The 24,255-nt window shown below is 40.8% G+C and overlaps 1 protein-coding gene across 1 annotated transcript in view; it reads left to right on the top strand.

The window, feature by feature from the left end:
• AGBL1 (AGBL carboxypeptidase 1) overlaps nt 1-24,255 on the top strand; it is a 3,971,795-nt gene that overhangs the window by 1,018,560 nt on the left and 2,928,980 nt on the right. Inside the window, exon 9 of the mRNA XM_085644473.1 lies at nt 22,373-22,446. Coding sequence (XP_085500599.1) covers nt 22,373-22,446 — 74 coding nt within the window. The remainder of the gene's footprint in view (nt 1-22,372; nt 22,447-24,255) is intronic.

Genomic DNA, 24,255 nt, shown 5'->3' with positions numbered 1-24,255 from the left:
TATATATATATTATACTTGCAATTAACAGTATACATTATAATAAATAGTAAATATTATATTTTATTAAACACATATTTGCTATAGTTAATTTTTACATTGAGTTTAATAGGGAAATAGTCTTTTTTCCAACTTAATTAGGTGGCCATTTATGTTTGGACTAAGTGTATTTTGTATTTTATCGCTATTGTTATCTGGTCGGTTTTGGAGAGCTTGTGGTTGGGAGCTGTGTTGTAAACATTAAGGTAGGTTTAATTTTACGTATTTCTACGGTAATTTAAGGGTAGGGGAGGTAGTTGTGTATAGTATAGGGTATGTAGTGTGTTATATTTAATGTTGTTGTGCAGTGTAGGGTGTTTGTAGTAGTATGTGAAATAGCATTAGTGCTTTGTATTTTTAATGATATGTTGTGTTGTAGGTTATTAATTATGAATATCTGAGTATGTGTTTTGTAGTTGAAGTTGTTTTTAAGTGAAATGTAAAGTATTACAATGCATATGTATGTGCTGGAGGGAATTGTTTTCTTTTTTATAAGTGCTTTTAATCGTGATTTGGAGTTGGTCGAAGGATTTGTTCTACTTTTTATTTTAAGGGAATGTATATATTAGTTTACTATAAACTAATTATTATTAAACATGTCCTTTATTTTGTGGGTTTCCTGGAGTATTTCTTTTTTAAAATCTATTTTTCTGTTTTTTATGGCTCTACACTACAGAGGAATATGTCAGAGGATTTATTTTTGCACAGTTGTATTTTTCCATTTCCTTTGGGTTCTTAAATTTTTAACTTAGGATTTCGAAGTATTTCTCTCTTTTATTTTTTATTTTTTTAGTCTTATTGAATATTTTTTTTTCAGTAGATGAAAATATAGTTACAATTCATAAAAATGCAACAAAAAAGAACCAGCCTTTCTTCAAACAAGACTGTCCTTAATAACAATCGAAACATAGCATATTTATATACAAAAAACCACAATAAAGTTCTAATGTAGTAAGGTACTGAGGTTCCAGCTAAAATACAGAGTTAGTTCATAAGGAAGAACATAAAACCATCATAAATGACATACAATACAGCATCTTAAACATGCACCACCCGATCCCATATTAAGTCAAAAAACAGTATAATTTATAGTAGCTCTAAAATATGTTCCCATCCAGAAAAAGAACAAAGTGCATCATAGAGAGAAAAATAACAACATTGTCGGCGAGAGTGCAAAAAGAAGAAGATACTAAACCATGCTACAAAAATCATGCCAAAATTGCTTTAAATCTGTGTAAAACCCCTATCTGTTTAGCATAAGCCTCTTCCCAGATATATCCTAGCCATTTTATCATACCAATGTTGAATCGAAGGTATCTTATCGGATTTCCAATTCTGAAGAATTAGCGGCCTGGCTTCTGCTATGGAACGAAAATATTGCTGGTATTTTGTCCGATGGTAGACCTCCGACGAAGAGCCAAATAAAACCAATTTTAGGGAAGGGATAATATAAACAGATAACAATTGACTAAGCACTTGATAAACTTCAAACCAAAATTGTTCAAGATGCAGACAACTGAAGAAAATACGATTCCAAGACCCTGTCTCTAGATTTAGACACCTAATGCAGTGCTCTGGAGAAAGTGGAAACATCTTGTGAAGCCTTTTCAGCATATAGTAAGTCAGCCATCTTGAAAAGAAAAGCATTCTTTTATAATTAGCAGCTTACAGTGCTCTATGCTCTACTTCACATAACCTCTGCCACTCTTTGTTGCTGAGCCTGCATCCTGTTTCCTTGACTAATTTAAGAAAAAACGTATCAATCTCTTTCTGCTCCCTCAGCTGAGATAGCAACGAATACCAATTGTTGACCAATTAAACCATGATCATACAATTGGCTTAGGATCCTTAATGCTGAATTATTCATCACACCATAACTTGATTTTATAAAGCTGGTTGTTTCATTAACACTGAAAGAACGGGCTGAAATCCTTTAGCCCAACTGTTGAGTCAACTACTCGCAGGTAATCAAATTTGATGAATTATAAAATTCCTCCAGTCGTTCGAACCCCGCCTCCTTCCATGAATCTATGATTGCCCAGCAATTCGATAATTTTATATATGGATGATATCTAGGAATTTTATGTGATATAAAAAATGATTGTGTACGATAATCTAAATCTACTATTGTCTTATATCTTGCCTTTTCCGGCAATTTCAGAAAGCGAAGGAAAACAGGTCGTTTTATTGCATTGTTGGTCAACATTGTCCTTAGCATAACATTTTCAAATTTGGAGGATGGCATTGGGAGCAGAACCAAAACATTCAGCAAGGCTGCATGGTAATAAAATTCAACATTTGGGAGGGCTAAACCCCCTTAGGTTGTGTTTAATTGTAATATAGCTAATGAAGTTCTGGGCTGTTTATTCGCCCAAATAAAATTACGAATCATTTTATTTAAATCATAAAAATAATATTTGAGTATTTTAAAAGGAAGATTAATAAACAAAAATAAGAATAATGGTAAATTGGACATTTTAGTCATTGATGCACGACCAATTAGTGTTAAAGGAAGAAAAGACCAGCTGTCTTATAGCCTCTTTGTTTGAGACCGGCCTGGATGACTTTGACACCATGCATCAAGAAGTGTGAATTCCTGTTTCATCCTATTAATCTGCTTAGTTGTTTTAGGCTTCAATTGCTTCTTAGCTGTATGTGAGTTGTCAAACTCAATTTCCTGAATGTAATTAAAATCTCCGCCCCAAAGTATAGAACCCTCCTATGAAATAGTAAATCATAAATTTGCTGTAATGCCTCAATGTCGTAAATATGGGGCCACAATAGTTCAAGAGATTGAACAATGAACCCCCAATCTTTATTTTTAACCAAATCCATCACACTTGAGAATCTCAACTGACTTGTTGTACTTCACAATTAAATTTATTACTGAAAATTATGGCGACCCCTCAAACAGACATATTTGCAGAAGCAAAATAAGCTTGTTTATAACCTTTAGGTAGGGTCATTTTCAGTAAATTTGACTTAAAAAGTGTTTCCTGAATAAACAAAATATGAGGGGAAAATGACGACAACCAATTTAACTTAGCCTTTCTACGGTGGTCAGACCGCCATAGAAAGGCAGACCGAAAGGGACATCGTAATCCCTATGGCAATGCCTGAGAAGGCACCTCCCTTATTGTAGGGATTACATTTCAACCACTGGACCGGCTGGCTATATGAGCCTGATGGAACAGCAGCTGTCAGGACTTATGCATGCTGCCTCAGACCGCCGCATGTCCCCTAGATGTCTGCAAGCCTGGGACCAAAAGCACAGGTGCCCGCCTATCTATTACAAAACAACCAATTTTTTCAAGGGGGTCACCAGTGCTTTTGGTCTTAGACTCAGCGGCCATCTAGAGAAACCTGCCAAATCCAGAAATTTCTGAAAACTAGACACAGGGAGAGTCCCGAGAGGTGTGATTTGCATTGATCCCCTAACATTTTCCTACCCAGAATCCCCTGCAAACCGCAAATTAAGCAAAAAAATGTAATTTTCCATTTATTTCTGTGTGGGAAATCTGTGGGATCACCTGGCCCACACACATTTCTCACCACCCATTGTTTCCCCAGATCTCCTGATAAAAATTCTACCTCAGTTGCGTGGGTGGGCCAAATGGCTGCTATAGGGAGGGAAATGTATTGTGGATACATCAAAATTATCAGTCACAAAATGACCTGGTTTTGCAAGGGAGCCCCAGGCTCAGCGGCCATCTAGGGAAACCTACCAAATCCAGACATTTCTGTAAACTAAACATGCGGGGGAGTCCAGGGAGATATTTTCCTACCCAAAATCCCATACAAACCTCAAATTTAGCTGAAATAAATCACATTTTTCTCACATTTCTGTGTGGGAAAGTTGTGGGATCAATGGAGTGACACAAATTTCTACCACCCAGCATTCCCCCAGGTCTCCTGATAAAAAAGGGGCCACACTTGTGTGGTTGGGCTAAGTACCCGTGGTAGGGAAGGGCCCAAAACGTGGAGACATCAAGATTTTCTATCACAAATCAACTTGGTTTTACAAGGGAGTCACCTGAGTTTTTGGTCCTGTGCTCGGCAGCCATCTAAGGAAACCTACCAAAGCCAGACATTTCTGAAAACTAGACATCCAGAGGGGTCAAGGGAGGTATGGCTTCATTGGATCCCCAAAGCTTTCCTATCCAGAATCCCCTGCAAACCTGAAATTGAGATAAAAACAAGTCACATTTTTCTCACATTTCTTTGTGGGAAAGTAATGGGATCACTGGGCTGACACAAATGAACTACCACCCAGTGTTTCCAAAGGTCTCCCAATAAAAATGTGACCTAATTTGTGTGGATGGGCCACGTCCCCATGTTAGGGAAGGGCCCAATACGTACTGTGGGGACATCAAAATTATTTATCACAAAATGACCTGGTTTTGCAAGGCAGTCATCTGTGTTTTCGGACTCCTGGCTCAGTAGCCATCTAGGGAAACCTACCAAATCCAGACATTTCTGAAAACTAGACACCGGGGGAGTCCCTCAGGTCTTCCGATAAAAGTTGTACCTCACTTGTGTGGGTGGGCGAAGAAAGCTTTTTTCATGTGTCTATGCACGGAATGTGATGTTGGTGGAGGGTCACTTAGCAGGACTGATTTCTTGAAATCACGGTATCGAACAGCGTCAAATTTGTAACAGTCATAACTCATTTTCCACACATGCACAAGGTATTTTCTACATCTTTAAAGTCACATTCTTTTTAAGTCTCAGCAAATCCTTTTAGAAATGATACAGGTTCAGCAATTAAAGGTCCAAGATTTGTTCTAATTTTGCTAATAGTGTTGTCACCCATAAGAATATGTGCCTTGATAAGAACACTGGGCATCTCTGGGTCAAGTTTCTTGTACAGAATATGAAGCAGAATTACGTGTCTTTTCTCACCTGTTCCATAACATATCCATAACTCTGACAGTCTTTAACTTATGAACATTGCAACAAATCTCAGTAGCACAATAATAACATCTGTGTCATTAGACAGTACAGTGACTCGGTTGGAACCATTTCGGCTAGCCCACTCAACATGGGGCACAACACGAAGGTCAGCTTTCTCCCGTTTGCTGTTAAGTACTCGAATAATATGGCCCGTACCTTTTGAATATATCTCTGCAGGCAACAACTCCTCATTGACAATCATTCCACTTGCAAGAATTCGAAATTCAGTGTTCTCTGAAGCATCAGCAATGTTTTTGCAAGTTAACATCTGCAAGTTCATCTTGTTCAATGTTGATGAGCAGAATTTATCAAGTTGCACAGGTATCGGTGTTGAATATTGGATGCAAGCAAGGTCTATTGTTCCACTTGTGGACATTCATCAGATTCTCTCACATTCTTTGACAGATAGTTCAAGAGAACTGTAAAAGACAATGTGCAGATCTTGCAAGGTGTACAATGACTTTGATATTTGTAGAACAGTCTGAACGACCTGTCTGAAGTTTGCATTGATAAAACTTTAAACATTCGCAATTGTGACATATAGTCCAAAACGCCAGCAGTTTTCAATGAGGAAACCTTTTCAAATTGAAATTCTTCAGGTGAAAGCTAATGTACGCGTTTGTGCTTCACTGGTTTTGTTGCAGCATCTCCATCAAGTAATGCATTTGTTCAAAGAAGATCATGCAACATTATGTCCTTGATAAATCCATTCCTTTATTTTGCTAAATCCATCTCTCTATGTGCTTGCAAAAGTTGTTCTTTGTAACCTGTTTTTGTAGTGGTTGGTTGAAACAAAACTCTAACTATGGCAATTAATGCGTGGAAGTTTACCTTTAATGACTATGTCAAAACAACGTTTTCTCTTACAAATATCTCCAGCTTCAGTTCTGCATATAGTTTTGATCCATGTGCCCAGACCTCTAGTTGACATATCTTTATATCATTATCCACAGATTGTTTGGTCAGAAAGTTGTGTAGTCGCACAGGTTCAGTCATTTCAAAGGGGTTTCCTTGCTGCTGCATGAAATGACGAAGACTCTTAACATGTTTATTAAAACTTTCCTCTCTTTCCCCAAGTTCGTGGTGAGGATCTATTTCACAAAGGTCCATTAATTTTGAATTTGTCATCTCTCTGAAAACTTTGCAAATAGAAAGGACTTCATGGTAATCCTGCTGTCATTGAGCAACATATTCACTTTTACGTGTCTGACTAGCACTTCCCTTGGAGCTTTTCTGTGATCTCTGGATCTTTTGTTCCAGTTTCATATATGGAGACACATCATTGAACCTTCCTCTCTGCCTTTTACCACAAAATGGCTTTGGATTAATTTTCTGTAGAGGTATGTTTTTTCCACCTCTAGCTTCTTCCCTCTTTCCAAATAACAGGACTCATATCTCAGGTAGTTTAGGCAATCAAATTTGTGAAACACAGTAATCAGTGATTCCATAGACTACATGTGCAGCTCCCAATCACCTTCCCGATCAGCATGTACCAAGTTTTTTACTAGAACTAGCATGTGTAAAACATTTTCTTTACATTCTTTGACAAACTCTACAAACTTGGGGGCTTATTTACAACCTCCTTGCGCCGCTGGTGTATCACTTTTTAAGTGGAAAAAAGTGATCCAATTGTGGTAGGTTTGTAGATGAGCTGATTGGTTTTCAGGTTTTCTGATTTTGAACTGAGTGTATTGAACACTGACTGGCTTTGCATCATGTCTTTTGAATGAAGTGCACCCTGAGCATTGTTCACTTCTAGGATAAGATATGCAAAACCTAATTGTCATTCTTATTCCAGAAAGCATTCCAACACAATGTTTCTATAGCCTCAGATGTGATGAGCATGCCTTGTAACAAACAAACATATCAATAATAACTGGACAGTTTTGCTTCCAAAGATTTCAGACTCAGTTAGTGCATCGTCTATGCCACATCTGCTGAGATAACTTCCTGCCCACCGCAACACAACTTTTGCAACTCTTGCAAACACTGCCACCATAATATGGCCTTTTTCCACCCAGTCGACGAGTCGACCGGCGGAAAAGCGATGGACGATCTTCCCGTCCGCCGCGGACCCCCCAGGCATAATAATATGGCGGGGGGTCAATCATGCAAGGATGGCAGGCGGATTGCCCCCGCCGGCCCGGCAGCCATCCTAATAGACCCCATAGTGTCTGGTTTCAAGATATTTTTTCAAACGCTATATAGATATATGCATTTTATGCTTCAATCACATATAGACTTTGAAACATCTTGGGCCTGCTCCCCCCACCCTTGATTGTGGGGGCTCAGTTGATTAATGTATCTACTGCTGATATCTGTGTATGAACCCAATGCTCACGAGCTAGAATTCTGATACGTCCTCTCAACCTGACATCCCAATGTTGCTGATGAGAGCACCATTAAGATGTGTCTCAATGTTCCATCTGTTACCATTCAGTAGTGCTTAAAAACATCCCTTGGTGAAGGCTTGCTCTATGTGTTATGTGTGCATCACAGGGATGGTTTACACACTGTTAATTTTCGATTATATATGTTATCCTGATTCCAAATGTTAGTAGGGCCTGTTTTGGATAAGATAGCTCAAAAAGTTAATCCATCAGTTGCAGAAAATATGTGGTCTGTCTTTCAAAGGATCAAATATGGACTGACTCTGTCTTTCATCCTTGAAAGCCCCTCCCTCTACTGACATTGAAAATAGTAGTGCGATTAATTATTATAATGACAGAACTTGTTTGTTAAAGTGTTGCAGAAAAGTGTTGTTAATAGTAGTACAGGCACTTGCTCAGCATTTTCTCCTTCTAAGGTCAGTAAAACGAATACCACTGACTTGGGGAATAACGACACATGGAATCAATAGCAGCGCAAAGATGAACTCTTCTGTGCATCGCTAGTTGCTAAAACTAAAACCAACAAACACTGACAAAGCCATTGGTATCGCATATGCGGGATCTATTGGCTCTGTCAATGTGTTTTATCCATGTTGCACAGCAGCACAACCGCTGTGCAAAATGGCTACAAGTTAAGAAAATAAAAGAGCTATAACATGGTCAGTGCTGGCAGCATCATTTTACTTTTTTTTCTTAACTTTCAGCCTTTTTGTACAGAAGATGCAATGCATCATGGCTGAATGTTTAACAAAAATGCTAAGCAGAGTGCTGCTGCATCTTAGTTCTTATTTAAATAACTTTCAGAAAATGCTTGTTCAGAATGAGTTTGTATGTATTGGTAACAACATACTTGAGCAAGTATTTATTTTTTCACACTCCGGAAGTTTTAATTCAATTTTGGAAAGGTTCTGAATGCCTCTGTGTGCATGACCACTAGAAGGAAATGCCTCTTTTTGTGTGCTCACCCCCACGTTTTGCCCTGATCCCAAAATATGTATGCTACATTGGCTATACCCAATTGGCAGAGCCTAACTAATATGCTAGTCCCTAGTATATGGTATGGAGGGTAGTTGCGGCATGTAACTTAGAGGATCATCCCAGGGATTGCAGCACCGGTTGTGCCCACTGGGTCTGACATGGGTAAAACAAGTTTCCCAATCCAACACTGTAGACTTAAAGAGCAGTTTAAAACTGGTAGCCGGGCATTGCCATTTAAACCAATGTGAAAGCCAAACCTCCCTCTGTAATATGTGAATGTCACTCCTTTGGCAGGCCTACAGAGCCCAAAGGCAAGTTGCAGCGTATTCCAGGGGCAGAACATGCATTTTACATGTTCTAGCAGTAAAAATGTGAAACTGTTGTTTTTACTGTGGGAAGACTTGGTCCCTCCCTTGGCGAGTACAGGGTTACATGCTGACACCTCCACTGTGCTTACTCCTGGATGGTGTGACCAAAGTGGAAATCCCAAGGTATTAAGCAGCTTGCTACATCAAGCCCAACTAGATTCTTGAAAATCATATAACAAGTAATTGTGTAGAACGTTAACAAATTGAAACTTTGAGGCCTTCAATTTTCTCTGCCCTTAACGGTTACAGCAAGAGCTTGATCCGCAAACAGCTTTATGCCCTCCTAACGAGAAGTGCTAATGACTCCCAAGAAAGGAGACAATAGGGTCTGCGCTGGAGAGAGGTGTTACCTCCCTCCTGCAGGAAGCCACACTGGTGTTGGCCTAAAATGTGACCTTCAAACTGAAGTCACCTTTGAAAAGCAAATAGGGAACACGGTGAACAGTCAAAATAACGAATTTTAAATATCGATACGGCAAAATATCGAGTTTTCAATAGCGAGTGGACATAATATCGACTTTCAAAAATATAGTCGTGCAGAATATCGAAATACAGATAAGAAATATTGTTTTTCATAATATCGAAGTTAGTAATATCGACAGTCATAATATAATTGTTAAAAATATCGATTTTCTTTTGTGTTTTAAGTGTAAGTATATGTGTTAAAAGTATGTATTATTTTTGTAATGTATTTTTGAATTTTTTTAAAGTAATTATTTTTATGTTAATTAATTTTTGTGTAATTTAATTCCGTAGCAGGTTGTGGGTTTATAGGGGAATAGGGTGGGAAGTAATTTAATTATAATATATTTTTTAAGAATGATTTAGAATTAATTAATTATATGTTAATTAGTTTTTGCGTAATTTAATTATTTAGTGGGTTGTGGGTTTATAGGGGAATAGGGTGGAAAGAATTTATATGAAATAATTAATTAATTGTTTTATTAATTAATTATTTAATATTTAATAATTCATATCATCAAGTAAGTTAATTAATGTATTATTAATTATTTATAAATTGATTAACAAACATTTATAATTAATTGGTAATTGTGTTTGTTGTAATTAATTAGATATTAATAATTACTAATTAATTTGTAAATATGTTAATTGTGTACTTTTTTTAGGGGTGGGTTGAGGGTTGATAAGGGAGTAGGGTAGGAAGTAATTTAGTTTTAATATAATTGTTATTATTTTTTATATTATATTTATTAAAAGTTATTTTTTAGTGTTAATTGTGTGAATGTATTTAGATGTAATGGTTATTAATTGTATTTGTTAATTGTTATTAGTTAATTAATTAATTGTTAATTAATCATGTTAATTTATTAATATTTTACAATATTGTAGGTGAGGTTTTTAGGGGAAAATTGTGTAAGGTAAATACATTTTGAAAAAATAATTATTTGTTATTTAATGTTAATTATATTGCAGGAGTGGGTATACTAAATTATTCCACTATGCTATCCAACACTTTCCCTACTGTTACACTTGGTGGAGTGGGAATATTAAATTATTTCCATTCGCTATTCAACACAGTGGGAATAGTAAGTTTTACCCTCCCGCTATCCAACACTTTCCCTACTGTTGCACTCACTGGAGTGGGTATAGTAGTTTTTTACCCACCCACTATCCAACACTTTCCCTACTGGTGCACTCACTGGAGTGGGAATAGTAATTTTTACCCACCTGCTAACGAAAACTTTCTGTACTGTTGCACTCACTGGAGTAGGAATAGTAATTTGTACCCTTCCGCTATCCAACACTTTACCGACTGTTGCACTCACTGGAGTGGGAATAGTAATTTTTACCCACCCATTATCCAACACTTTCCCTACTGTTGCACTCACTGAAGTGGGAATAGTAATTTTTAGGGGCGGGCGGAAGTTGTGCAGTCGCGCTACGCAAAGCTCAGCGAAACAGTGAAAAATCTCACCGAGACCGTAGAAATTCCGCAAACACGCGGAATTGCTTGTTCGCGATGCTTTTTTCCTGTTCGCGAACAAGGTTTGCATGGTCGGTGGGAAATATCTCGTGAACACGCATTTTGAGAACATGAAGAAGCAAAAAAATCAGTGAAGCTGCGGAACACAGAATTTTGGGCAATTCCGCGTTCTCAGCGGAGCGCGAAATTACCCAAATTCGCAAATTCCGCGAGCGGAACGGAATTTACCGCCCAGGCCTAGTAATTTTTACCCTCCCGGTATCCAACACTTTCCCTACTGTTGCACTCACTGGAATGGGAATAGTTATTTTTACCCACCCGCTATCCAACACTTTCTCTACTGTTCCTCTCGCTGGAGTGGGAATAGTAATTTTTATCCACCCGCTATCCCACACTTTTCCTACTGTACCACTCGCTGGAGTGGGAATAGTAATTTTATCCCCTACGCCATGCAAAGTTTTAAGTATTGTTATATTTAATGTAGTGTAAAATATTATTATTATTATTATTTTTTTTTTAATGTTTTCAATTATTATATCTAATTTATTTTTATAATAATATTCTGGGTTTATTTATATATATATATATATATATATATATATATATATATATATATATATATAAATATACATTTGTAATTATATTTTAAATTATGTTTTTGGTGCCGATTCCGATCCGTTAAAACAAATTACCGTACGACTCGTATCCGTATTGTTTTACGTACGAATCGTACAAGTCCCGTACAAACGGTGAAGTACGATTCGTACGTGAAAAACACGTACGAATCGCTTCGGGAAAAGTCTACGAGACGTCCCCGGACAGTTTTACATACAAATCGTAAAACTGAAGTCCGAGCGCGCAAGTACGATCCGTACCGCCCGCCCGAAAACACAAGCGCATGGAAAAGGCCCCGTACGGAGCAAACTTTGTACGACCCCTATCCCGAGTACACTTGTGCCCTGGGTACGAGTCGTATGGCTTCCCCAGCCTCCCACCCCTCCCGCGTACATCCGCACCATACCCCCCACCCCCGCATGTACAGACCGTATCCCCCCACCCCCCATATGTACGGACTGTACCCCCACCTGCGTACGTCCACACCGTACCCTCCACCCCCCCCATATGTACGTCCACACCGTACCCCCCACCCGCGTATGTCCGCACCGTACCCCAGGCATACCCGAATCCTCGCATATGTACGGTCCGTACATACGCGAGGATTGGGGTACGCCTGGGGTACGGTGTGGACATACGCGGGTGGGGGTACGGTCCGTACATATGGGGTGGTGGGGGGTACAGTCCATACATATGGGGGGTATAGTCCGTACATACGTAGGGGTGGAGGGTATGGTGCGGACATATGCACCGTACATACGCACTGTTGGCCTATGTACGGTGCGTACCCCAACAGCGTGTATGTACGCACCGTACATATGCAATGTTGGGGTACGCACCATACATGATGACACGTACGAAGTGGGTGATGGCATGTACGTCGCGTCCCGGGCTCCCTTTTCGTCGTGCATCGCAGCGTACTTAGCTTTTCCGGCACTTTTTGGCTCCTGTAAAACTATAGCCGTGCGGAGTGCTTGCTGGTCCGTAAAACGCTGCCTGACTCCGTGCGGACGTCGCGGACGCGCTGTCCAGGATCAGAATTGTATGTATTTTTTAGCCGTATGGTGTTTTTTACGATTCGTACGGAAATGGTATTTCTGTACGAATTGTACTTGCTGGTTTGTAAGGTGGAATTCCCGTGTACGAGTCGTACGGAGAAAACACTCCGTACGACCATTCGTACCCGGGTTTTACTGGATCGGAATCGGCACCTTTATAATTAAAAATATGAATTACTTTTTAGAATTATTAAGTTAATATAAAAAATGCATGTTTTTTTACATTGAATTTATTATTTATTAATGTTAACGTTTTTTAATTATTTTTAAGTATGTTTTACTTAATTATATTTATTATTTAATTAATTTTATATTACTTTTAAGACATTTTAAAAAGTCGATATTTTAGCAAACTATATTTTTAAGAACAATATTTAGGATTCGATATTTTTGTAGATAGGAAGTCGATATCCTGTCACTCGATATTTTTACCTCGATATTGTGCCAGCTCGATATTCTTCTTCTCGATATTCTGTCAGTGATCCGGGGAACACTTGGTGAGAGGCAGCTCCATTGTTTAGGCAGAATGGCTGACATCTGGAAAGGAGAGGGGAAACCCGTTATCTACCCAGTTTTTCAAGGACATGTAGCCTTCTTGGTAGCCACACCTCTGGGTTGGGCTGGGGAGCTCTTCACACCGATGGAGGAGTTCTGCCATAGTGGGAGTGGGCAGAATAGTGCATCTCAGGATAGCCAGATGCCACACTTTGCAAGAAGTGGTCATTAGGAGGAAAGGAACATCATAGCCCATTGACCACTACCAGCGTCTACCCTAAGGGCACTTTCTGGGCATAAATAGGGCGCACTTGGCATCCACAACTCATATCTCAACAGGAATGAAGAACGACTGCTTTGCTTCACCATGCAACTGGAAAAGAGAGGCTGCACTGGTGTTGGCTGCACCAGCTGAATCTTGTGGCTAGCAAAGAAGAGGGGCTGTGAATGTTGTGTCCTGCTTGTGGAGAAGTCATCTTCATAGCCCAGTCAAAGCAGAGACTCCAAGAGTCAGTTGACTGACCACCTGTTCAAAGCACAGGGCCACAACAACTAAGGGCAAGTTGGTAGTTCAGAATCCTTAGATTGTTGCCAACCACTGCCATGCAGCACCAGAGACCAGGACCTGATGCTCAAACATGCACCCAAATTCGGTGAACCTGGGAGAGTTGTCAGAGTGCAGCTTGGTCACCCAGAAGCCAAGTTACTACTCATAGAATGATTTGGCCGTGACCACGATACTGGCGACTGGTACTCCAGGGGCATTTGGATTTCTACCAGCACCTAGAGGATTTAGAGGAACTTCAACCCTGTGACCAGGAACACCTCAACTCCTTTATAGACTGCGGAGCATCCGCAAGAAGAACCCTGCGACCGCATCACATCCACGGCATACTTGAACATCTTCAGGATCCTTCATCCCTTATCTCAGGACCACTTCCATAGGAAAACACTGGTAATTTTAAGGTCCTTGCTGGTCCCCCTGACTGGCTCTTATTGGAGTTGGTCACTTAAAATGACTCAAAGTGACTGCAATACAACTAGCCAAACCTTTTGATAAAAATGTTTCTAAGTGTAAAATTCTTTGAATTTGCCAGTTCTTGTTTATGGTTGAGTGAAATGCTTCGATTTACAATACCTTGTAAATTTTATACCTCTGCAACCCTCCAGTGGATTTTTCTTGTTGTGGTGTCTAAAAATACCTAAAAATACAGTCTATCGTTATAAATTGGAACTCTTGAATGTCATATTGATTTCTTCATCCATTGTTTTGGTGCTGTTTAAATGCTTTACTTGTGTTTCTTTGTGTAAGCCTTATTGCTCAGAGCCACAGCTACCCACAGTTGACCTGAATGTTTAACAAATTAAACCTACTTGTCCTAAAGGGGTTGGTAAGTGTATTACACAATGAGGTTGCACAACCAAACCATATAATATACTACATTGGATGTATGACGTTATAACGCACACTTTTACAACGCATGCACTTACAACGCATTTTTTACAACGCATAATCCATTACAACGCATGACATTACAACGCATGACACTACAACGCATTTTTAAAAACTACCTTTACAACGCATTTCCATTACAACGCATACTATCTTTACAACGCATACCATTACAACGCATAATATTAAATTGCATTTAAGGTAAGTATTAGATAGTATAGGGGTAAAAGTTACTTTTCTAACTCCAGGGGGTGCAACAGTAGGGTAAGTGTTGGATAGTATAGGGGTAAAAATTACTATTCTAACTCCAGGGGGTGCAACAGTAGGGTAAGTGTTGGATAGTATAGGGGTAAAAATTACTATTCTAACTCCAGGGGGTGCAACAGTGGGGTAAGTGTTGGATAGTATAGGGGTAAAAATTACTATTCTAACTCCAGGGGGTGCATCAGTAGGTTAAGTGTTGGATAGTATAGGGGTAAAAATTACTATTCTAACTCCAGGGGGTGCAACAGTAGGGTAAGTGTTGGATAGTATAGGGGTAAAAATTACTATTCTAACTCCAGGGGGTGCAACAGTAGGGTAAGTGTTGGATAGTATAGGGGTAAAAATTACTATTCTAACTCCAGGGGGTGCAACAGTAGGGTAAGTGTTGGATAGTATAGGGGTAAAAATTACTATTCTAACTCCAGGGGGTGCAACAGTAGGGCAAGTGTTGGATAGTATAGGGGTAAAAATTACTATTCTAACTCCAGGGGGTGCAACAGTAGGGTAAGTGTTGGATAGTATAGGGGTAAAAATTACTATTCTAACTCCAGGGGGTGCAACAGTAGGGTAAGTGTTGGATAGTATAGGGGTAAAAATTACTATTCTAACTCCAGGGGGTGCAACAGTAGGGTAAGTGTTGGATAGTGTAGTGTAATATTATGCGTTGTAATGGTAGTATGCGTTGTAATGGAATGCGTTGTAAAGGTAGTGCGTTGTAAAAGTTGCGTTGTAAAGGTTGTTCCCCTACTACATTTCCTCACAACCATGTTCATAAATGAAAGATCATGTCCTAGTAAATGCTTTTTCTCTCTCACTGAATGTATGATCAGAGCCCTTTTCCTTTATTTATTTATTTATTTATTTGAAAGGTTTTATATAGCGCTGGCTTGACCCGGGCATATCAGAGCGCTTTACAATAAATTAACTGCTAATTGTGAGATATTGGGTTGTTGGGTAAAACTCTCCTCAAGCAACAGCCACAATCCTTGTCAAGATGATCCACAAAAAGTCACTACATTAACCTGTGCTTAACCCTCTGATAGTTTGGCATGAATGCAGTCAGACTTAACTTAGAGGCAATGTTTAAAGTATTTATGCAGCACTTAAACAGTAATAACGGGAAAACATGATACAAGAAAAACCCCAAACCAATTTAGAATTTAAATAAATTGACACCAAATAACAAAAATCCAATCAGTAGAACCAGATTATACATTTTGAAAGATTAGAGTAAAAAAGATCAAAATGTCAACTGCAGACATCTAGTTGCATGAGACAGTGGCAAAGTCAAATGCTATGGCCGACTGCGATGAAGCGCAGTTCGGTTACATGAAGTGGATTGAGCCCGGTCTGGCCTTACCTTCGAACGTAAAAGAATTTTTGAAGACAAATGTATAAGAAGGTAATGTTCAGTGGGTCAAGGCTGCTGGTGATTTCTGAGAAGGAGGCATCATCATCGTGGAGCCGCTGGACAACGTTGCGGTGAAGATTTCCATGTTCGGACTAAGGGTGTCATTTACAAACTTTTGACGCAATGCAGCACAGCAGGCTTTCCTACTGTGCTGCCTGCGTCAAAAGAAAAGGGCAGGAATGCACCATATGTACAAGATACGGAACATTTCTGTCCTTCTCACCTGCGCCAGTACACAAACAGCAGCTGTGCGCCAATGCAGACACCCTTGCATCATGTTGCAAGGGTGCCTGCATTGCAGAGGGGATTGTTTTGGTGCAGGAAGGGACACCTTAATAGCATTTTCCTCTTTCTATGCATGCTTAGTCTCTTTCATGGACGAAGTTGCAGACTGTAGCCGACAAGGGCTCCACAAGTCTGAGCTGCTAAAGTGTATTGTATGCTGCGGAGAAGAATGTAGCAGGAGCTACCATGAATTCAGGCAGACTGGTAGTGCATCTTGGACAGATCAGCGAGCATGTAGGTCCAGATCTTCTCTCGGTGTTCAGACTTTTGGCAGAAGATTTTCTAAGTCCCAAGTTTTGGTTAGTGGCTTTTTGGCACCACTTCCAAGGGTCCAGGACCAGAGAGGCAGTGCTTGGAGGGCCAGTACTCACTCAGGCTGGGTCCAGGTGTAGGTTTGAGATGGTTCTAGCCTTTCCTGTCCCTGAGGCTGTTATCAGGAGGCCAGCCAACTAGTCCTTGGAGTCACTCTGGAAGTCTTGGGTTCAAGCAGGATAGAAGGTTTCAAGCAGCAGGGCAGTGCTCTGAGAACACAGGGCAGGCTTCAGGCATCAGTGCAGCCCTCTTGATGCCTCTGAACGCCACAGGCAGCAGAGCAGCCCCCTGAGGGTCCTTCCATAGGTCCAGAAGTGAACTGAAGAGTGGGTCCGAGGGTCCTCATTTTATATCTGGTTCCAGGTTTGAAGTGAAACAATTTGTAGAGTTTTCCCCCATAGAAGTGTCTGGAATGTCCTGCCTCCCTTCTCTGGTCCTTGTCTGTCTGCAGTCACGACAGGCTAGTATGAATTTTTTTCTGTTTGAGCTGCGGCAGTATCTTTGAAGTTCAAATGGGGCTGTGCACAGCTCCGACAGCCCATCCTGCTTGGATGGCCCATCCTACCAACATTCAGTCCTTCTGGGGGGGAACATGGCGGCTGCTAACCAGTAACGGTCGCGAGCTCTCTCACCTTGATGGTGGACGCGCGTAGTTAGGAGCGGCAGTTTGTGCTCATCATTGTGAGGAGGCTGCGGGATTGAATATTTCTCTGCTTCGGTGATTTACGGGCGTTTTGATCCTGCTTTCCTTGCCGCGTTGGACGCGTTGGCCCCGACGTTTTCGCCGGTGCTACACAGCAGAGGAGAGCCGTTGCTGGGACGCTGGGGGAAGTGTGGGTGGAAGCAGCAGCGCAGCTCAGGAGGATTCGTCGCGCTGCAGCAAGGACTGGTTTTCTATGCAGGAGCACCGACGGACTGAGAACACTCTACGATACCCGGGTCATAAAGGAGCAATATTTTGAGAAGTGCCTTTCTGAAAATCCCACTTTGATCTTCACTTCAAAGGTGCAGGAGCTGAGAAATGTAAGCAGGGAAACAACGCTGATGACCCCGGTAAGGAGACGGGGGCAGGCTTCACCAGAGGGGGGTGTTTCTGGAAAGGGGTCTGAAAAACCTGGCAAAACCAGAGCAAAAACAGGGAACAAGGGAAAAAAGCAGGAAAAGGTCAAGAGAGGGGAACTTAAGGTGACAGCAACCAATGGTAACAAGATAAACAGGTATACTCTAAGGAGCAGAGGTGCCAACTCGAAAATCCAGGTGATCTCTCCAACTACGCAACCCGAATCCTATCTAGACAACACAACTACGTCTGCCTCTGCACTAGATGTGTGCAAAAGGATTGTAGGGAGCCAAGGGCATAAAATCCCTAAAGAAATACAGAAGGGGAAGCCTAAGAAAATAAAAACTACCCCCTCTCTGCGCTCATATTTCAAGGTAAAAACGCAGGAGTCAGTAATCAAAACAAAAGATAACCTTAGCCCGGCCTCGCGACAATTAAGGCTACATTAAAAAGTCTGAAACTGGAGGAGAGCATGGCTACTGCAACTGCTACAGGCTCTAAGAAAGCTGCCATATTCCAAATAACAACAAAAAACTGTTTTGACCCACTAGTAGGCCTTGAAGCTGCTTCAGACTTGTGCTTGGACAGTATAACCCCTAGGACCGAGCAGAGTCTGATTATTTCACAAACCCCCCTAGAGCGTCCGGATATGACAGGAGAAACAGAATCATTGCCAGCTCAGTCGAGCTTCCCTGAATTAGAGAATTTAATGACGACAATGTTAGCTGAAATAAGGCAGAGGTTTGTTACCTCTTAAAATATTCAACAAAAAATTCAAGGGCACTGTGAATCAATGAAAGAAAAAATCAATAGCTTAGTGGAACGTGTTGGAGCCATGGAACTAGCACATGAGCAGCTTTTAACGAAGGTGGTGGACAATAAAGAGGAAATTCTGAAATTAGAGAAAAACGAACAAGAATTGAGAGATGAGCTAGAAGCCCTCGAAAATAATGCGAGATGCAATAATGTTAGAATTTTGAATATTCCAGATGGCTTGGAAGGGGGGGATATCAAGGCCTTTGTAGTGTCCCTAATAATAGAGCAGAACAAGGATCTCGATCAAGCTGGTGGAAGATATACAGAGAGTTCATCAGGATCCTTTTGTAATGCGTACAGGTAGAAAGGCAGCGAGAAGGATCCTGGTAAATTTTAAAACATGCTCTCTAAAGGAAAGTATCCTTACAGGAGCATTACAAGTGGGATCTTACAAGAAAAGAGATTGGTCGTTCCGTATAAGGTCGGACATATCCCGTACAACACTGGATAGACAGTGGGAGCTTGGCAAGTACATCCAGGAATTAAGAGACCTTGGCGCCACTGCGAATATTCGGTTGCCCGCATGCCTAAGTGTAATGAGGAACAATAAGATGCACAATTTCCATGATCCAAATGATGTGATAACCTTTATAGAACAGATTAAACCACAAGTGGTATAATAAGTGATACGAACAAGTCCGTCAGGAGGTAGGAGAGCTCAAAAAAGAGGTGTCACCAGTATACCTAAAGATGTCAGGGAGGGTTCCCCAGGGAGGGTGGGGTGGGTCACGGGCATAAAATCGAAATTTAGGAAAAAGCAAAAAAATAAGTTTCACAAAGGGTGGGGGAGCATGTGGGATAACAATTTTTTAAAGAGTCCTCAAATGTAATTTATGATTTGTTTTCTAGTTAGGGTAGATATGTTATGGCTGTCTTCATTTTTAACATTTTTGGAGTTACTCAAAAATTAAAGCAGCACTACCATTCTGAATGGCAGATCTAACTAAGTCTAGATGTCTGAAAATCCTGACATGGAATGTCAATGGTTTGAGGGTGACACCAAGAATTAGAGTATTTGAAGCTCTGTGATTCAGATATAATTTTTATTCAAGAGTCTCATCTCTTAAAAGAAGAATGATCATAAATTCTAAAAAGACATCCATGGATTAACCACTGTATATGTACCACGCAAACGGATACAGTAAAAGGAGTCGCAATTGTGTTCAAAAAAGCCTCCCAATGTATACTAGGCAAAACTTGGGATGATCCACTAGGCAGATGGGTAATAGCAAAGGCAAAGATTCAGGGTATTTGGCTTGCACTTGTAGGTTACTATGGACCAAACTTGGACGACCCGACTCCATTAAAAACATTATTTCTACGTTTAATCGAGATAAATGAGCCCATTATTATGGGGGCGACTTTAATGTACTCCTTCATCTTGCGCAGGACACAACATATAAGAGGGCGGGTGCCAATGCACCAAAAATGAGAGCCACCCTAAGGCAAATAATCCAAGACTTAGGTCTGGTTGTTTTTTGGTCTTTAAAAAAGGTAAAGGTGGGGTCAGAAATGGGAAAATATACCTTCCACAACAAAAAGCACGGTCACCGATCAAAGATAGATTTTTTTTTGGTAACAATTGCAATCAGTGACCATATTAAGAGTGTGGTACATATTCCAGAGCATCTATCTGACCATTCAGCAGTTTCACTACAATTTTTGTTGAAAGAAAAGATAGCCCGAAAGGCGCTGGACGTTGAACCGATTTATACTTTTAGAAACTGCAATAATTGACATATTGAAAAACTCCACAAACAAATTTTTTCTTTCTAATCAGGACTCAGCCCCCTTAAATAAGGTATGGGACACATATAAAGCGTATATTAGAGGCATATTAGTTGGTATTAATGCATCACACAATAAAAAGGTTAGGAAGGAGATCCAAATATTAGAAGATACAATTAAAGCAGTACAGGGGAATATAGGGTGTAGTCCAAATCTAACTAACGGCATGGGTCCTGAAACTGAATTAACAAAAGCGAAAAATCATCTAGCTGATTATTTGGAGATTAAGGTAAAGCAAAAATGGGAGGCAGGTAAACTTGCTAACTATGATTATGGGGAAAGATGTGGCAAACCTTTGGCATGGAAGGCGAGAGCAGACCAAGCTAGAAATACGATAAAAGAAGTAAAATGACAAACTGCCTGGAACATTGTGTCCCCGAAAAGAAGCCGAAATCCCCCCCAAAAAATGTTTCTTTTTATCTCCAATCTTTAACTGCTTATGACAAATGAGGACAAAAAAAAAACATTCAGTCCTTCTATTGTGTGGCTGTTTGAAAGGAATACACAAAGGCCAATTAACAACTAAGCCTGGGCAAAGCACTACGCTACGCTCGCATAGTTTGCGAAGTTTGCGCTACTTCGCACTACGCGAATTGCACGTAGCACAGTGCAAACACGCATAGTGTTGCGTAGTGCAGCAGTCATTTTTTGCTTGCTCACGGTCCTCAACGTCAAGTTGGCGACCGCGAGCAAGCAAAATGACATCCCGGCGAGACTTTTTCCTCGTTCGCGATCAGCAACATCAAGTTGGCGATCGCGAGCATGGAAAATAAACCTCCCGGCGAGATTCTCAACGCAAGGAGGTCAGGTTTCTCATTGCGAGTGGTCGCGTATGCTCACGACCGCTCGCGATGAGAAACTACCAGTTCGCGTTGAGAAAGCTGCCGCTCGAGTAAAAATCTACTCAAGCAGCAGAAAACTACAGCTCGCACTGTGCAAGATGCCGTTTTCAATGATTGCACAGTGCCGGTTGCTTGTCCGCACTGTGCAATCATTGAAAACGACATCTTGCACAGTGCGAACAGGGTACTACGCAGTTCGCGAAGTGCTACGCGTAGCTCGCGTAGTGCGAAGTGCACTTTGCGTAGCTACACGAAGCGCTACTTTGCGAACTACGCCCAGGGTTATTAACAACTACAGCTAGTCATATGACCCAGGAAACAGGCTGCAGGCACCAAATAGTTAGGACAAGAAAATGCCAACTTTCAAAACATGGCATTTTTAGAACTGACTTCAAATCCGACTTTACCCTTAAAGAGGACTTCAAATTGCATACCCTTAGACACCAAACATGACATTTTGACCTGCTTCAAAATAAAATCTATCACTTATTAAATGTAATAATGTAACCCAATGTTATTCTATGGGAGAGGTAGGTCTCACAGTAGCAAAAAGTGAATTTCTGAGTTTTTCACTACCTCGCCATGTAAAAATTAAAAGTACATGACCACTTTTTTAAATACAATGAGCCTTGCCCTATAGTATATATAGGGCCTATCTTAAGGGTCATTTATATCTGTTAAAAAGGGAGTTTGAGGTCTGGCAAGTTGTTTATTTGCCCAATTGGCAGAGTGAAACTGCTCCCAGTCTGCAATGGCAAGCCTGGGATATATTTTGGGGGGATACTTAAGTGGGTAGCACAACAAGTGCTGCAAGCCCACTAATAGCATGTAATTGACTGGGTCAAGATAAACAGTATACCACTTTACGAGGGAATTGTAAGTAATTTAGATATACCAATCAGGTGTAAGCCAATTTTACCATGTTTTAGGGAACAGGCATGGGCACTCTAGCACTGGTTAGCAGTGGTAAATTGCTCAATTTCAGAGAAGCCTAAGGCCACCAAAAATGAATTCAGCAAAACATGAAGTCATAAGGCAAATGTTTGGGGGTCACCCTGCAGTGATGACCAAGTGCAACACTGATCATTTAAAGAAGCTGTTTAATCTCAAGTGTCCTGTTGTGTACATTTCATACATGAATAAACTACAGTATTCTAAAAAATAAGGTTTGTGCTGGATTTAATCTTTAACGTAGAAAGTGTATGTATTCTCTGTCAAATTTCAACTGAATGAAGTATTTTCCATTGATTATATATTTGTTTGCAATCACCTTACCTTCTGTTCTCTCTTTCTCTTTTCCAGATATTTCCATAGAAGATGGTGACCACGATTTAGAGAAAGATTTGGAAAGCGATGATCCAGTAAATCAAGAAGAAGTATGTTCCTCTGAAATCTCTATTTTTTAATGTCATGAAAAGTCTTTATAAAATACAAATGATGTCATACAGTTGTATACGAATGAACATTAGTTAAAATGTAATTATCACTTGCATGACAAATGGGATTTTTATGGCGATATCTTTCATATGTTTGCTCGAGCTCCTTGAAACAGTAGAGCACTGAAAGAAGTGTTTCCAATCATTCTTCGATAGCTGGGAATACAAAACTACTGAATATCACTAAACTTGCCATGCAGTAAGTAAGGCTGGGCTGATAAACAAACTAATTTTATGGTTACAGAGCCTGTAATTCAACACCTCAAAGGGCCTCATTCTGATGTCGGGCGGATTGCTACAGACAGGCCACTGGTGGCAGTCAGCCCGACATCCAGTGTATCGGCCCAACCACTGGATTACAATGGCGGTGGTTGGAGCGAGTTGGGAGGGGGTAAAAACCACCACCCGCGACATGCTCAGGTGGTCGGAGCCTAATCCCTACAATGGTGGTGGTTTTTTTGGAGGCACTGCTGTAGGGATTAGGATCTGCCTTACCTCAGCCTTTAAATGGTGGTCCCTCTGCCATTTAAAGGCAGACTATCTTCCGTGGACCATTGGACTGTGGCCAGGTGGGTACATGTGGTGGCCCCCAAATATCCATACACGGTGTGCCAGGCACCATATAGTGCCTGGCACACGGTGCATGGGTGTTTAACATTTTTTTTTGCCAATTACGCCTTGCACTGCGGCCCTTCTCAGGGCCACAGCGCAATACACAATTGTAAAAGGCATGTATGCAGTATGGTGGATAGTGCCGCTGACTACATGTGGGGCGGTCTTCATCACGTAACGTGTCCGACTGCCATCGTAATTGGGGCCAAAAAGTATTTGTAATTGTAAATTCAGGACTCGCAGTGTATTAAAAAGTACTTTGTGACTCAGAGGAAAGTTTACACATAATAAAAAGCATTTAAAACCCTTCTGATTTGCAAAGAGGAGGAAATGTGTGTCTCCATCCTCTTTAAGTTTCATAATGCCATGTACTTATAGTTTGAGGGTCCTATTGCAGTCACAAATCTTTAAGCACACCAACTACCATGCCGAGTACTGAATTCGCAAAGTAGAAGCTATCATTTTGGGGCAGTTAACTTTGTGAATGGTGGCAGGTGACTTTAGAGGCATCTGAGAGCTGCTCGGGAGACTCCTGCAAGCACTCCCTGAAATTATTGACTGCATGCGCACATTTTTTTTAAAAAAGCCCCTTTCCCAAGCCTTGCAAGAAAAACTTGCCATAGCCTTGTAGATTTTACTGTGGATTTGTATTCATTAATATAAAATATTTTACAGTACCCAAGTGTTTCTGTCCCTATTTTCACACGCACACAGATTTTGAGAGCATAAACATTATTCAAGATTATTGGATGCGGTTTAGGCTTTAAGTGACCACTCAGAAAAACAGCAACAAAGACTGCTTGGAGAACCAGTATTGGATAGGCTACTTGTTTTTCTTAGCACAGATGTAATATCCAAGGGGGAAAAACTAAGGGGCCTATTACGATGGACCGTAATGGTGAACGGGACCGTCCGCCAGAGGTGCGGCGGTCCCGCTGTAACCATCAGGATGTCACTGTGGCATCCCCCATTCACAACATTGTGGCGGGTGGTGCTCACAGCACCACCTGCCACAATGCTGTGAATGCACGTTGTGCATTGGCATGCACAAGGTGACAGGCACCACGCTTGCCACCTTGTCCATGCCAATGTAGCCAATGTGCACCCTCCACCCCCAACACCCTGGGGGCCCGCTAA

Source organism: Triturus cristatus, chromosome 3_1 (assembly GCF_964204655.1).
Source record: "Triturus cristatus chromosome 3_1, aTriCri1.1, whole genome shotgun sequence".
NCBI lineage: Eukaryota > Metazoa > Chordata > Amphibia > Caudata > Salamandridae > Triturus > Triturus cristatus.
Note: the sequence above shows the minus strand (reverse complement) of the source record. Positions and strands in the feature narration are given on the sequence as shown.